Genomic DNA, 14,181 nt, shown 5'->3' on the forward strand with positions numbered 1-14,181 from the left:
TCTCATCATTTACTCACCCTCATGCCATCCCATATATATATGACTTTCTTTCTTCTGTAGAACACAAATGAAGATTTTTAGAAGAATATCTCAGCTCTGTAGGTCCATACAATACAAGTGAATGGTGACCAAAACTCTGAAGCTCCAAAAAGCACATAAAGGCAGCATAAAATTAACCCCATCTAATCGATTTTGAGTGAGAACAGACCAAAATGTAACTCCTTTTTCACTATAAATCATGACATACGCGGTCTCCATAGCGATCATGATTTCAAGCATGATTACATTTCCTAGCGCCATCTAGCCATCTGCGTATGCGTCAAGCATCCAAAACTGACTGGATCGCTTAAGACGACATGGTTTAAACCACTGGAGTCTTATGGATAACTTTTATGATGCCTTTATGTGCTTTTTGGAGCATTGTATGGACCTATAGAGCTGAAATATTCTTCTTAAAATTTGTATTTGTTGTTCAGATGAAGAAATAAAGTCATACACATCTGGGATGGCATGAGGGTGAGTAAATGATGAGAGAATTTTCATTTTTGGGTGAATCATCCCTTTAATGCCAGTTTGCAACAGAGAATTCAGTGCGAAGTTCAAACAGGTTCGGCAATCTGCACTTCTCACTGGTTCTCACAGCGCTGTTTATAATGATCTGCGCTGCGTCAAGAGCTCGAGACTGGTCTGCGATTAAAAAACACTTGCTCTGCAATCAAGTCACATTGTCCTTTCGGCCGTACTGATAATTGATCAGGAGAGCACTTCTGGAGTATTTGTTTGGTGTTTCTCAAATGCAACAGAACATGGCAGCACATAAAACATAGGCAGGAGAAACGGTTGCAATATTGGACTGTTTAGTTGCAGTCTGGGGTGCTGTGTTATGAGTGGTTACTAAGCCAAGGTGCACAAAGCACGGGATGAATTACGCATTAAAAATGTTGGGCAAAAAAAGTATGAGCAACTATTTTTCAATACTTACAGTTAGGGGTTTTTTCAAATCACCAACCCTAACTGTAAGCAACAGTAATAGTGAGAAACAATACTAATTAAAAATAAACAACACTACTATAATTACAAGTGTTCTGTCCGTCAATCAAAAAGGCTAAAAAGCATGCAGTTCTCTAAGAGACATCAAAAGTTGTATTTGCAGTGTGTGACCTGTAGCAGTGCCTGCAGCTGAAGCAGCTGTAGTTTGACAGAGGAGCAGTCTTCAGCCATGTGTTTCAGAGTCAACTCATCCAGCCTCACAAGATCCGACCGCGACCTCTGTGACCCCTGTCCCTGACAGCCATCAAATGTCTGCAGACCTCCACTTCTGCAGGTCACAGAGAGAGAGAGAGAGAGAGAGAGACACCACACAACACATAAAGGTCAACCAGAGGTCACCAAATGGAGCTTCTATCAAAAAAGTCTGTTTTTAAGGTCTTTTAAAGTTGTATTGGCAAGTAATCTAGATATTCATGAACAGAAATGTATACTCCACGTTGCTCTCAGACTTGCGTCTGTTTTCAGAATTTACAGATATAAAACATCTCACAAAAAAGTGAACTGTGGTTGGTCGCTTTACATGTCTCTTCCTGTCAGTTGGTCTTGGCCAGAATAAGTCATGTGGACCAGACATTATGCTGATAGTTTAAAGGGTAGTGCTGAGCAAAAATGTGTGAGAATGTGGCTGCTTACTGTTACAAAGTGTGACCAGCCTTGACATGAAATCTTCTGCAGTCTCACCAAATGTCAAAACACATGAATGAAAAGGTCACCTGTTTTCACAGCGGAACTGATCATGAAGGCCCCAGCGCTGCAGTCGAGTCCTCCTCTGATTCAGCTGACCGCCTGTTTCAGAGCACTCGTACGATAACATCCCATCAGTGTCTATCACACATACAAGAACAACAACATAGTGGTTGACTGCCAGGGCAGTTGCTAATGTGTTCTAGGTGGGTTTCAGCATGTTTCTATACTGCTGATGGATTGAGGTATACTCATGGTTGCCTGTGATCACCATATCAGAACAGATTTGACTAGCTTCACCAAGAGTCCCTGATAGTAAGAAGAAAGTTTTAAAAACACATACAGTATATGGGTGTTTCTTCAACTTCAGGCACTTTTTGCACTGTGAACTTCTAAACAGAAAAGTCTTGTTTAAACATTCGTCACACTCACACTAGTTTATTTGCCAAGGCAAGTTTCATAGCCAAAACTTCATGTGTCCGAAATGCACTCAATTAAATCGTATTTTCACACTTTTTGTAGAATTTGGCAAAATTAGAGCTTGATTGGAAATGTCGGCCAATAAAATTATTCTGCTCAGAAGTGACTTTTCTCTTGATTTTTCTTTGTTTTGTCTCATATTTCATCTCCAGCATGCTCTTCACTGACACTTTTGGCTACTTTTGAAAAAACTTTATTAGGGGCAACATTTTTGGTGTGGTGGAAATAACGTCACAACTGTGGGACAGTTGTCATTTTTGAAAACATGATACAAACATTTTTCATACAATAAATATTTAGGGTCCTATAAAACACGTTTTTTTTGTTTGTTTGTTTTTTCATTTTATTTTATCCCAAATTTTGTGTTTTACGTATTATTTTCTCTGAATTCCAGGTTTTAAAGTATAATTACATTTAATCATTTAAAAAACTGTCTAATCAAATGAATTCATAGAATTTTAATAAAATGAAAACAGAACAATTACTTTTCAATAACCATTGCATTATTTTTGTTAAATGAAAATAATTTTTTTGGTCAAATACAGAGCTGCACAGTAGAGCATAACATTAATGACAGCAGTGATGAAACTCTTGTTTGTCAGGTATTGTTTAAATATAATGTTATTATTATTGATATATATTATTATTATTATTATCATTATTACTACTACTACTACACTAAATATTACATTTTACTATACAGAAGTCATATTTATGTCGCATTTTTTCAAATTCCCGAGTCTAGTTAAAAAGAAGCTATTATTTTGGCATTTTAGTGGGAAAACAAATGTTTTTAACAATGCAAACATACACCTATGAGCCAAAACATTATGACCACCTGCCTAATATGTTGTTGGTCCTCCACATACCGTCAAAACAGCACCGACCCGCCAAGCCATGGACTCTACAAGACCCCTGAAGGTGTCCTGTGGTATCTGGCACCAAGACATTAGCAGCAGATCCTTCAAGTCCTGTAAGTTGTGAGGTGAAACCGCCGTGGATCGGACTTGTTGGTCCAGCACATCCCATAGATGCTCAATCTGATTGAGATCTGGGAAATTTGGAGGCCAGGGCAACACCTTAAACTCTTCATCATGTTCCTCAAACCATTCCAAAACAATGTGTGCAGTGTGGCAGGGTGCATTATCCTAATGAAAGAGGCCACTGCCTTCAGGGAATACCATTACCATGAAGGGGTGTACCTGGTCTGCAACGATGTTTAGGTAGATGGCATGTGTCAAATTGACATCCACATGAATGGCCGGACCCAGGGTTTCCCAGCAGAACATTGCCCAGAGCATCACACTCCCTGCTTGTCGTTTTCCCACAGTGCATCCTGGTGCCATCACTTCCCCAGGTAAACGGCGCACACGTACATGGCCGTCCACTTGATGTAAAAGAAAATGGGACTCATCAGACCAGGCAACCTTCTTCCACTGCTCCAAGGTCCAGTTCCGATGCACGCTTGCCCATTGTAGCTGCTTTCAATGGTGGACAGGGGTCATCATGGGCACTCTGACCAGTCTGCGGCTACGCAGCCCCATACGCAGCACTGTGTTGTGACACATTCCTCCCGTAACCATCATTACAATTTTCTATGACTTGTGCCACAGCAGACCTTCTGTCGGACCGGACCAGACAGGACAGCCTTCACTGCCCTCGCAAATCGATGAGCCTTTGGTGCCCAACACCCTGTCTCCGGTTTGTGGTTTGTCCGTCCTCAGACCACTGTCAGTAGGTACTCGCCACTGCTGACTGGGAGCACCCCACAAGCCCAGTCGACTGGCCATAACAATTTGGCCCTTGTCAAAGTCGCTCAGGTCTTTACTCCTGCCCATTTCTCCTGCATTCAACACGTTAACTACAAGAACTGATTGATCACTTACCATCTAATCTACACAGACCTTGACATGTGGCCTTGTTGGAAGATGATCAACATTATTTGCTTCACCTGTGAGTGGTCAATGTTTTGGCTCACCAGTGTATACAATGTTATTTATGAATTATTTGAATCTTTTCTTGAAATTTAGGGGGGTTTCTGTAAAATTAGACCAATTTTATGCAGTTAGTCCACTGTATGTGTGTAAGGTGAGCTTTTAAATTTAGGTGTGACAAATTGCAGACGCAGCCAAAAAATGCAGTTAAAGATGTTAAAGATGTACTAATTTGTATAGTTATAATGGATTTTCAAAGTCTGGGTTTGGGAAAAGGCTAAAACAGTAAAATCTTTACATAAAAGACATTTGAAAAGTACCAAAATAAATGATAAAGGCTAGGTGAAAAGTTTTGAAGAAATTTTTAATGTGAAAAAAAAAAAATAAAACAATCTGTTATTTTTTAATACAAATCAACCCATGGGACATGAAATTACCCAAAATTGAAGAAACACCGATATCTGAAAAATGTGGTCTGAGCAAGTAATTAGTCTGCTGCCGGAACTTCTTTGTTTTTTTACAGACGTGGCGTAAACATGCAAGGACGAATAACAGAACCCTGAATTTCCCACCAAATCGATCCTGACAGCTCTGATTTTAAAATTAATATGTATCAGTAGCAAATCCTTAACTTTATGTTAGCCTACATTTTTAAAACAGAATCATACAAGTCCATATTAAAGAGCTGTAGTTCGATACAATGTCTGCGTTAATGAGAAAATAATAGCATATCCACAAGTGAACACTCCTGCATAGGCAGAAATACTGTGAGCGATATATTCAGTTTTATATTACTTCAAACTGCCAAGACATAGCAGAAAAAGATATCATAACCAATAAAAGCTCATAACTCTGCCTGATATCTCCAACTCAGCTCAAACCACTGGAGAATAACAACAAATGGCTCTTTTTCTCTCTCATATCAAGATATGAGGATATAACAGTGACAGTATGATGAGATTGATATGATGCAGTCTTATCTGAGGTAAAAATTGAAGAGCCACTCAAGCTGCACTGTCAGTCTAATGGCTGAATGAATGAAAGCGCTCACAAATACTGAACTTTACCCAGATGCACACACACAGCAGATACACGCATGGCAGAAAAAGCTTCAGTGATCTCTACACAACATTAAAGACTGTTAACATTTAAATGTAATAATCTGGCTATTCAAAAGTTCATATTTAGTAGCACAATAACACATTAGTAGAACAATAATAGGAATCAAGGATAGAAACAATGATAGCCAAGAAAATTCTGTCATCAATTCTCACCCTCATGTCATTCCAAAACCCGCACACCTTTTATTTTTTCCGTAAACACAAAAAAAGAGATGTTTAGCAGAATGTTTGTGCCGCTCTTTTCCATACAATGGAAGTGAATGGTGGCAGACGTGGTCATGCAGATGAACGAGCACCATAAACGTATCATAAAAATATCATGAAAGTAGTTGATACGACAAGTATATTAAGGTCATGATATGATTTCTTTGTTTGAGGAAGAGACAGAAATGTAAGTCATTATTGACTGAAAATTGTTCCCACCACTGCAGCTCTCAAATCTCATTTGCGCCAAAACAGCTTGTAAAAAATGTAAAAAATTAACATTAAAAGAAACACAAGAAACCCACGTTTACATGGGATTTGAAATCATCACATTCTTCACTGCTTTTGACATCAAAACATAAAACAGATTTGTGCACGACACTTGCACAATTTGGATAAGCCAGTAAGAATGTTAATCGGGAAAAACTCAAAATGTTGTGATGTTTTTATTTGCCTAAATCGTTTATGATATTACACTGATAAATCACTGAAGGCGTTTGCATGACTTTATGCACTGTTGCTTTATTTATCATAATCAGTGTACCGATAATCACCAGTGGGAAACTCGGCAGCAAAAATGACTAACGAAAATGAATGTTGACAATTTTGTTTTTCGTCAATGATAACGAAGATGAGACAAAAGATGCATCATGATAATACTCAAATACACCTGTACAATGAACTTTATTAATGGGTTAATTACCTCACACAAAAACATCCTTTATATGTAAGGGATAATTCACGGCTAGGTGTGCGTTAAACAATTTTAAATGCATGATGTGGAGGCGAAGAACAACCCAATGCGAAGCGGAGGAATTTAAGTGCATTTAAAGTCGTTAACACACACCTAGCCGTGGATTATCCCACTTATACCATGGTCACTTGCTAGCATTGAATAGTTGCAGCTGTCATTAATTAATGCAGCACAAAGTTTGACTGGAAGAATAAAAAATAACGGTTAACTTTATCTAAAGGTTGTTAGATTGTTGTTAGATTGATAGATCTAGAGTTCTGCCTGTTCTAAATCAGACACAGAGATGAAGTAGTGCAATAATATAGTTTTTTGGAGACCAAACACTCTTTAAAAACTGTTAAATACTCAATCCAGAAATAATAACAGCCACATAATGTAGAAGGATTGGCAATCCAGAGAACATATAATATTCAATTCCTATTCGTTGTCATTTTCAAATTAATGAGGAAAAATGTACTGTTCATGATGAAAAGAACATGATCCAGAACGCTCTAATCCTGCAGAATTTGTACTCTGAGACATCAGTATGGTATCCATTAAAGCTGCACGATTGAATAAAATAAGAATACATTTGCGATGTTGCGTTGCTTGATTTCAAAACCGCCCTCTATAAACGGATATAGGCGCACATGTTGAGTAGGGCAGCCATTTTAGATGAATATTTATCATGTTACAATATAAATCATTTTGCCTCATCTTGCCGGACAGCGAAAGATGCATTTGATGGGTCCCAGTTACTTTCTCCACTTCTGTGCAAAACAGCTGAATGTCAAACCATACTTTCCTAACACATTGGGTGAGTAATACAGGGCTGATGAACACTGTTGTCTTGTCTGTGTTTCCTGTAACACTTCACAGTTGATGTAAAGACGGCATTGCGTGATGTTGTTTTGTGATGTGACGGTAAATCCAGCACTGACATTATATCCACGTCCGGAGTTTGTTTGAACAGAGGCATAAAACTCTCGCAATGTGTCATTATGGGGACAGCAGAGAAGGCGCACTAATATAGAACGATGATTAAAACTGACTGGAACTACCTGTGCATTCAACGGTTTGAACTGACCACATTCTAGTCAATCAGAATAAAGTACCAGAACAGACCGTGGTATAAGTGACATTAATCAGCTATATCCACAACATAAACATAATATTACAACTTACATCTGCACAGACAATGAAGTCAATGAACAGGTGAACTTTGAACTAAAGCCCCGTTCACACTGTCAGCGATTTTGTCACTAGATGTTGCTAGTCTCTGTACTCTGTGTTGCTACTGCTGTCACTCTAACATTATTGGTTGGCTGCACAAACGGCCATAACTTCAGAAAATATGATCACAGATGAGATTTGCTGCAGGTAAAACTAAGGCTACATCCACACTAATATGTTTTCGTTTGAAAACGCATCTTTTTCTCTACGTTTTGTCCTTCCGTCCACACTGAGATGCCGATTTTGTCAGTGAAAATGGAGCATTTAGAAAATGCTCTCCCAAGTGGATAAATCTGAAAACGCTGTCTTTGTGTTGTAGTGTGGATGGGGGAAATGGACTGTAAAAGAGGACGCAAGAAGCAGTTTTCCTTTTTCAGGTGACGCTTTATTTCCCCTCTTCCTCGACACCACTTTACAGTTACCTTTATACACTCTTTAAACACTAACACACACACTGTTTCTACAAATAACTTTCACTACTCGGGAATCATTGCTCTGGCTCGGCTCTGTCATATCCAGTCTCCCCCACTGAGCGTTGTGTCGCTCTCTTTATGCCGCTCTCCCCGTGCTCACTGAAATTAGAGACAGGTGTTAGACAATTTAGCTCAGGTGTAAGCGCCCATACCGCTTTCTCTCTCCGGAGAGATGCTTGACCACGCCCCCGCTGCCACATATCCCCACCGCCCGACTCAGGCCGGGGCGACATCCGGCCTGCTTACCACTCCCCCCCCCATTCCTGGAAAGGAAGTCGGCAACAGCCATCTGCGCCCCTGGTCTGTGGACCACCTTGAACTTAAACGGCTGAAGAGCCAGATACCAACGGGTGATCCGGGCGTTAGTATCTTTCATGCGGTGGAGCCACTGGAGTGGGGCGTGATCCGAGCAGAGGGTGAAGGCCCGCCCCAACAGGTAGTATCGGAGAGTGAGGACCGCCCACTTGATGGCGAGACACTCCTTTTCCACGGTGCTGTACTTAGTTTCCCTTAACGAGAGCTTACGGCTAATGTACAGCACCGGGCGCTCTTCCCCCTCCACCACCTGCGAGAGCACAGCCCCCAGCCCCCTGTCTGAAGCATCTGTCTGTAAAACAAAAGGGAGAGAGAAGTCAGGTGAATGTAACAGTGGCCCCCCGCAAAGTGCGGCTTTAACTTGCGTGAACGCCCGTTGACACTGCTCCGTCCACTGGACCGGATCTGGAGCTCCCTTTTTAGTGAGATCAGTCAGCGGGCTGGTGACATCCGAATAGTTAGGCACAAACCTTCTATAATAGCCAGCCAGCCCCAGGAACTGTCTCACCCCCTTTTTGGTCTTGGGTCTTGGGCAGGTCGCAATCGTCTTGTCAATTTGGGGACGCACCTGCCCGTGGCCCAAGTGGAACCCCAGATACCGTACCTCCACCCACCCAATCGTGCACTTCTTCGGGTTCGCTGTGAGTCCCGCTCGGCACAGCGATCTCAGAACCGCCCTCAGGTGTTGTATATGCCGCTGCCAATCATTGCTATAAATGATTATGTCATCTAAATAGGCAGCGGCGTAAACTGAATGCGGCCTGAGGATTCGGTCCATGAGACGCTGAAACGTAGCCGGGGCTCCAAACAAACCGAACGGAAGTGTCACAAATTGGTGTAATCCAAACGGTGTGGAGAAGGCGGTTTTCTCACGGGAAATTGGTGTCAAGGGGATCTGCCAATAACCCTTCGTCAAATCCAATGTCGAATAAAACCGAGCAGTGCCCAACCGATCGAGCAACTCATCAACGCGAGGCATTGGATACGCATCAAATTTAGACACCGCGTTGACTTTTCTGCAATCCACACAGAATCGCACAGACCCGTCGCTCTTAGGCACTAGAACAACTGGGCTGGACCAATCACTGTGGGATTCTTCTATTACCCCCATATCAAGCATCGCATCCAATTCTTCCCGAACAATTTTCTTTTTGTGTTCGGGTAGTCGATAGGGGCGGCTACGTACCACGACCCCCGGCTCGGTCTCGATGTGGTGATGGATGAGGTTTGTATGTCCCGGTAGAGGGGAGAACACATCCACAAATTCCTGTTGCAACCTAGCAACCTCCGCGAGTTGACTCGGTGAGAGGTGGTCTCCGCAAGTGACCGGGGTGAACTGTTTATGTTTTGAACTCACCTCCGGTCCGAGCTCCGGCTTCTCGGGAACTACCATAGCCAACATCACGGGAACTGCCTCCCTCCACAATTTCAGGAGATTGAGGCGGTATATTTGATGTGCGCCCCCTCTATCGGTTCGTTTAACCTCATAATCGAGATCTCCCACTCGTCGTGTGACCTCAAAGGGTCCTTGCCACTTGGCGAGTAATTTAGAGCTCGATGTGGGAAGCAATACAAGCACTTTATCTCCCGGTGCAAATTCCCTTAGCTGAGTTCCCCTGTCATACAGTCGGCGCTGTCGTTCCTGAGCTTGGAGCAAATTCTCCTGTGTTAGTTGCCCCAAGGTGTGGAGTTTTGCTCGAAGATCAAGAACGTACTGAATTTCATTTTTACTGTTTGAAGGTCCCTCCTCCCAGACCTCTCGCATTACATCAAGCACGCCGCGTGGGCGTCGCCCATATAGCAGCTCGAATGGGGAGAAGCCAGTGGAGGCTTGCGGGACCTCTCGTACTGCAAATAACAGGGGGTCGAGCCATTTATCCCAATTTCTAGAATCATCGTGCACGAACTTACGAATCATGTTTTTGAGGGTTTTATTAAATCGTTCCACCAGGCCATCCGTTTGAGGATGGTATACACTGGTGCGAATCGATTTAATATTTAATAGTTCGTACAGCTCGCGTAGTGTCCGTGACATAAACGTTGTGCCTTGATCGGTGAGGATTTCTTTCGGAATCCCCACACGGGAGATTATTTTGAAGAGTGCCTCCGCAACACTGCGTGCTGAGATGTTGCGAAGAGGCACTGCTTCCGGATATCGCGTTGCATAGTCCACTAGGACCAATACAAAGCGATGTCCGCGTGCTGACCGTTCTAATGGCCCGACGAGGTCCATTCCAATTCTCTCAAAAGGGACCTCGATCAAAGGGAGAGGGCGCAATGGCGCTTTTGGGGTGGCCGGTGGGTTAACCAGCTGGCATTCGCGGCATGCCGCACACCACCTGCGGACATCGCCGCCAATGCCCGGCCAATAGAAACGGGCTATTAGACGGTTCAGTGTTTTCCTTTCTCCTAGATGACCTGCCATGGGATTATAATGAGCCGCCTGGAATACCATTTCCCGACGGCTCCTTGGAATCAAAAGTTGGGTTGTATCCTCTTTGGTTCGAGCGTCCTGTGTCACTCGATACAACCGCTCATTTATAATTGCAAAATAGGGGTATGAAAGTGCGATGTCAGGCTGGAGTCGTTGACCATCGATAACTCTCACTTGGTCAAAGGCGTGTTTGAGGGTTTCGTCTCGCGGCTGCTCCAAAGGGAAATCCCCCTCAGGGAATTCCCTGAGAAGGGGAGGGGCTGCAGCCTCTCCCCCTCTCTCGTCATCATGACGTGGAGCTGTCGAGGACAGCCCCGGCTCCGCCTCCCCTGCCAGATCATCGCACATCACACATCTCCCTATTTTCACACAGGACCCATCCGCGCAAATTCCCTTTAATAAAACTCTAAAATCAGGCCAATCAGTCCCCAAAATCAGCGGATGGGTGAGGCGGGAACTAACCGCAGCCTCCACTCTATGCTTTTTCCCCCGGAATTTAATTGTCAGGGTCACCGCCGGATACTTGTGAATATCCCCGTGTACACACTTCACCTTCACCGTTTTGGATGTGACCAATGCCTCGGGTTGAACCAGTCGTTGGTGGATAGTGGTTTGATTACACCCGGTATCCACCAACGCTTGGTGAGTACCCCCCTTGACACTTACCGGTATCCGGGCAGCCTGTGGGAGGTCAGAGACCCGCACCACCGTCCCCAGCTCCATCAGAGGGCACTGATCTCGGAAGTGGCTCGGGTCTCCGCACCTCCAGCAGGCCGGCCCAGGCGCTATGCCCGCACTTGCGTCGGCGGGCGCCCCCCGAGGGGGAGAGCGGCGGGGCATTGGAGTAGGGGAAGGTGCCGCCTCCCACACCCGGGGAACTGGTCTCAGGGGCTGAGTTCCTCCTCGTCTGCGTGGGGCAGGAACGGGACCTGGAGAGAGAGCAGACGAGAGAGAGAGAGGGGAGGGGGAAGAAACAGAGGGAGGAGAGAAAATGTAGGAGGGATCTTCCGTCCTCGGGATCGCCGCCATGTGGTCCTCCGCAAGTCGGATAGCTTCCTCCAACGACGCCGGGTGGTGGCACTGGACCCACTCCGCCGTTCCTTTTGGCAGTCAAACTATGAACTGTTCCAGTACCACCTGGTCGATAATTCCCTGGACGTCGCGATCCCCCGCTAGCAGCCATCTTCGGCAGGCGTCACGGAGCCGCTGGGCAAAGGCAAACGGGCGGTCAGAGCTTTCCAACTTCAAGCTCCGGAAGAGTTGACGACTTTCCTCCGGAGTGCGACCAACCCGTTGCAAGATGGCTTTTTTTAGATCTCCGTAGGCCAGGAGGCTCGACTATGGCAGTTGTTGAGCCGCGAGCTGGGCTTCCCCGGACAATAGTGGGATCAGTCGGGCTGCCCATTGGCCGAGCGGCCAGCCCCAGATCTCGGCGGTCCGCTCAAACAAATCCAGGAAAGCCTCGGGGTCGTCCGCCGCCCCCATTTTCTGTAATGCTGGCGGGGGTAACGGCGTGGGTGTGTCCGGGGTCGCGGCTGAGGATGCCCCCTGGCTGAGGAGGCTCCGGATCGCCTGCCGGTCCTCGGCTTGAGCATGCATGAGCTCGACAAACCGGCGGTCTTGATCTTGTCGGAGCTCAAGCAGCGTTTGTTGGTGGTTCCGATGTAGGCTGGCGAGGGCTTGGAGGATCTCCGCCAACTGGGAGGACTCTACGGGACGACCTCCATCCATCTTCGACCCAAACTTCAATCCCGGGTTTCGGCACCAGTGTAAAAGAGGACGCAAGAAGCAGTTTTCCTTTTTCAGGTGACGCTTTATTTCCCCTCTTCCTCGACACCACTTTACAGTTACCTTTATACACTCTTTAAACACTAACACACACACTGTTTCTACAAATAACTTTCACTACTTGGGAATCATTGCTCTGGCTCGGCTCTGTCATATCCAGTCTCCCCCACTGAGCGTTGTGTCGCTCTCTTTATGCCGCTCTCCCCGTGCTCACTGAAATTAGAGACAGGTGTTAGACAATTTAGCTCAGGTGTAAGCGCCCTTACCGCTTTCTCTCTCCGGAGAGATGCTTGACCACGCCCCCGCTGCCACATGGACATATCTTAAAATGATGACGTATTTGTTGTCATGTGACGCAGTCATGCAATCCATTCAACCAAAACAATCAAGATGGTGGCCCGTGTTATAGCGGCGCTGTTGTGCCTGATATTCACTTTGATAGCGTTGGTAAAGATTAATGTTACTTTGTACGACCTTCACATTGTTTTGTAAAATCGCGCTACACGTGACACAGTATCCTAAACTGTCTAAAGCATGGAATAGTCAATAGTTGAATATTTTAGAATAGTTTCTAAAGCATGAAGAATTAAAAACACAGTAACTTCTAAAAAGTAGCTAATACTGTACTACATTTATTACAGGCTATTCAGGAGCTCAGGTTTTCTGGACTGTTTTTTCATGTTGTTAATGCTAATAATTCATGTTTGATACATTTAAATAATTACATTTTTATTATTATTATTAATGTTGGTAATTGTTATTATTATTTTATTATTTTATACTGTACATTTTTCAAAATATTTGATTATTTGGTTCAAGTTTGGTCAGTTGCAGTTTTACACACTTTGTCATTTTGCACATTATTGTCAACCCTATGTTGTTTTTGTTGACTAAAAATATATGCCATTTTTGATTGAGTAAAACTGACTTAAATTAATGAATATTATATAGAATATTGACAAATTTAAAGGAAATTTTCATCAAAAGACCAACATTTTGACTAAAATAAAAAACGGTGTACTGGTGCCCACTGAAGTTAAACATGACACAACGCTATTTTTGAATGTACACCAGTTTTTGGAGTTACAAATGACTTTTGGCACAAGTTGCATGGACTACTTTTATGGTACTTTAATTGGGCTTGGTTGTCATTTACTTTCACTGTATGAAAAATAACAGTGTGAATATTCTGCTAAACATCTCCTTTTGAATTCAACGGAAGAAAGTCATACGGTTTTAGAACGACATGAGGGTAAGTAAATGATCACAAAATGTATGACAATTACGACATTTTTGGGTGAACTAGACCATTAAGTTAAAACTGCTGTAGGCAAACGTATCTTATTTTAAATACATCATTAGATTTGTTCAAACCAACAAAATCAAACTGTTTGAATGTTCCAAAGGTTGATGTCATACAGTGCTTATTAGAAATACTGGTCAAATTATGTCATCACTCACTGCTGTGTAAGGATGCATCTTCAGACAGATCCAAATCCATTATGAGGTCATCGTCCCCCAGGTCACATGACTCCACATTCTCCAGGTTGCTGAGAATGTCCTAATAAACAAGAGAAGGAAAGAGAGAGTCAAAATCACACTTAGAAATTACATCAGTCCTCAAATTTAAAGATGAAGCGAGCGCTCTGTTTAAATTTGTAATGATGATCGGCTGACTGTAAATTATCCTTCATATCAAACACACTTTCAGTGAACTGTTTCAGGAAAAGGG

At 43.6% G+C, this 14,181-nt stretch overlaps 1 protein-coding gene across 1 annotated transcript in view; it reads right to left on the reverse strand.

Annotated features, from left to right (window-relative positions):
* The window catches only part of ccser2b (coiled-coil serine-rich protein 2b), a 169,204-nt gene that overhangs the window by 64,664 nt on the left and 90,359 nt on the right, over positions 1-14,181 (reverse strand). Inside the window, exons 4-6 of the mRNA XM_051666952.1 lie at positions 13,911-14,010; positions 1,764-1,875; positions 1,162-1,318 (exon numbers count right to left, since the gene is read on the reverse strand). Coding sequence (XP_051522912.1) covers positions 1,162-1,318; positions 1,764-1,875; positions 13,911-14,010 — 369 coding nt within the window. The remainder of the gene's footprint in view (positions 1-1,161; positions 1,319-1,763; positions 1,876-13,910; positions 14,011-14,181) is intronic.

Source organism: Myxocyprinus asiaticus, chromosome 32, assembly GCF_019703515.2.
Source record: "Myxocyprinus asiaticus isolate MX2 ecotype Aquarium Trade chromosome 32, UBuf_Myxa_2, whole genome shotgun sequence".
Lineage (NCBI taxonomy): Eukaryota > Metazoa > Chordata > Actinopteri > Cypriniformes > Catostomidae > Myxocyprinus > Myxocyprinus asiaticus.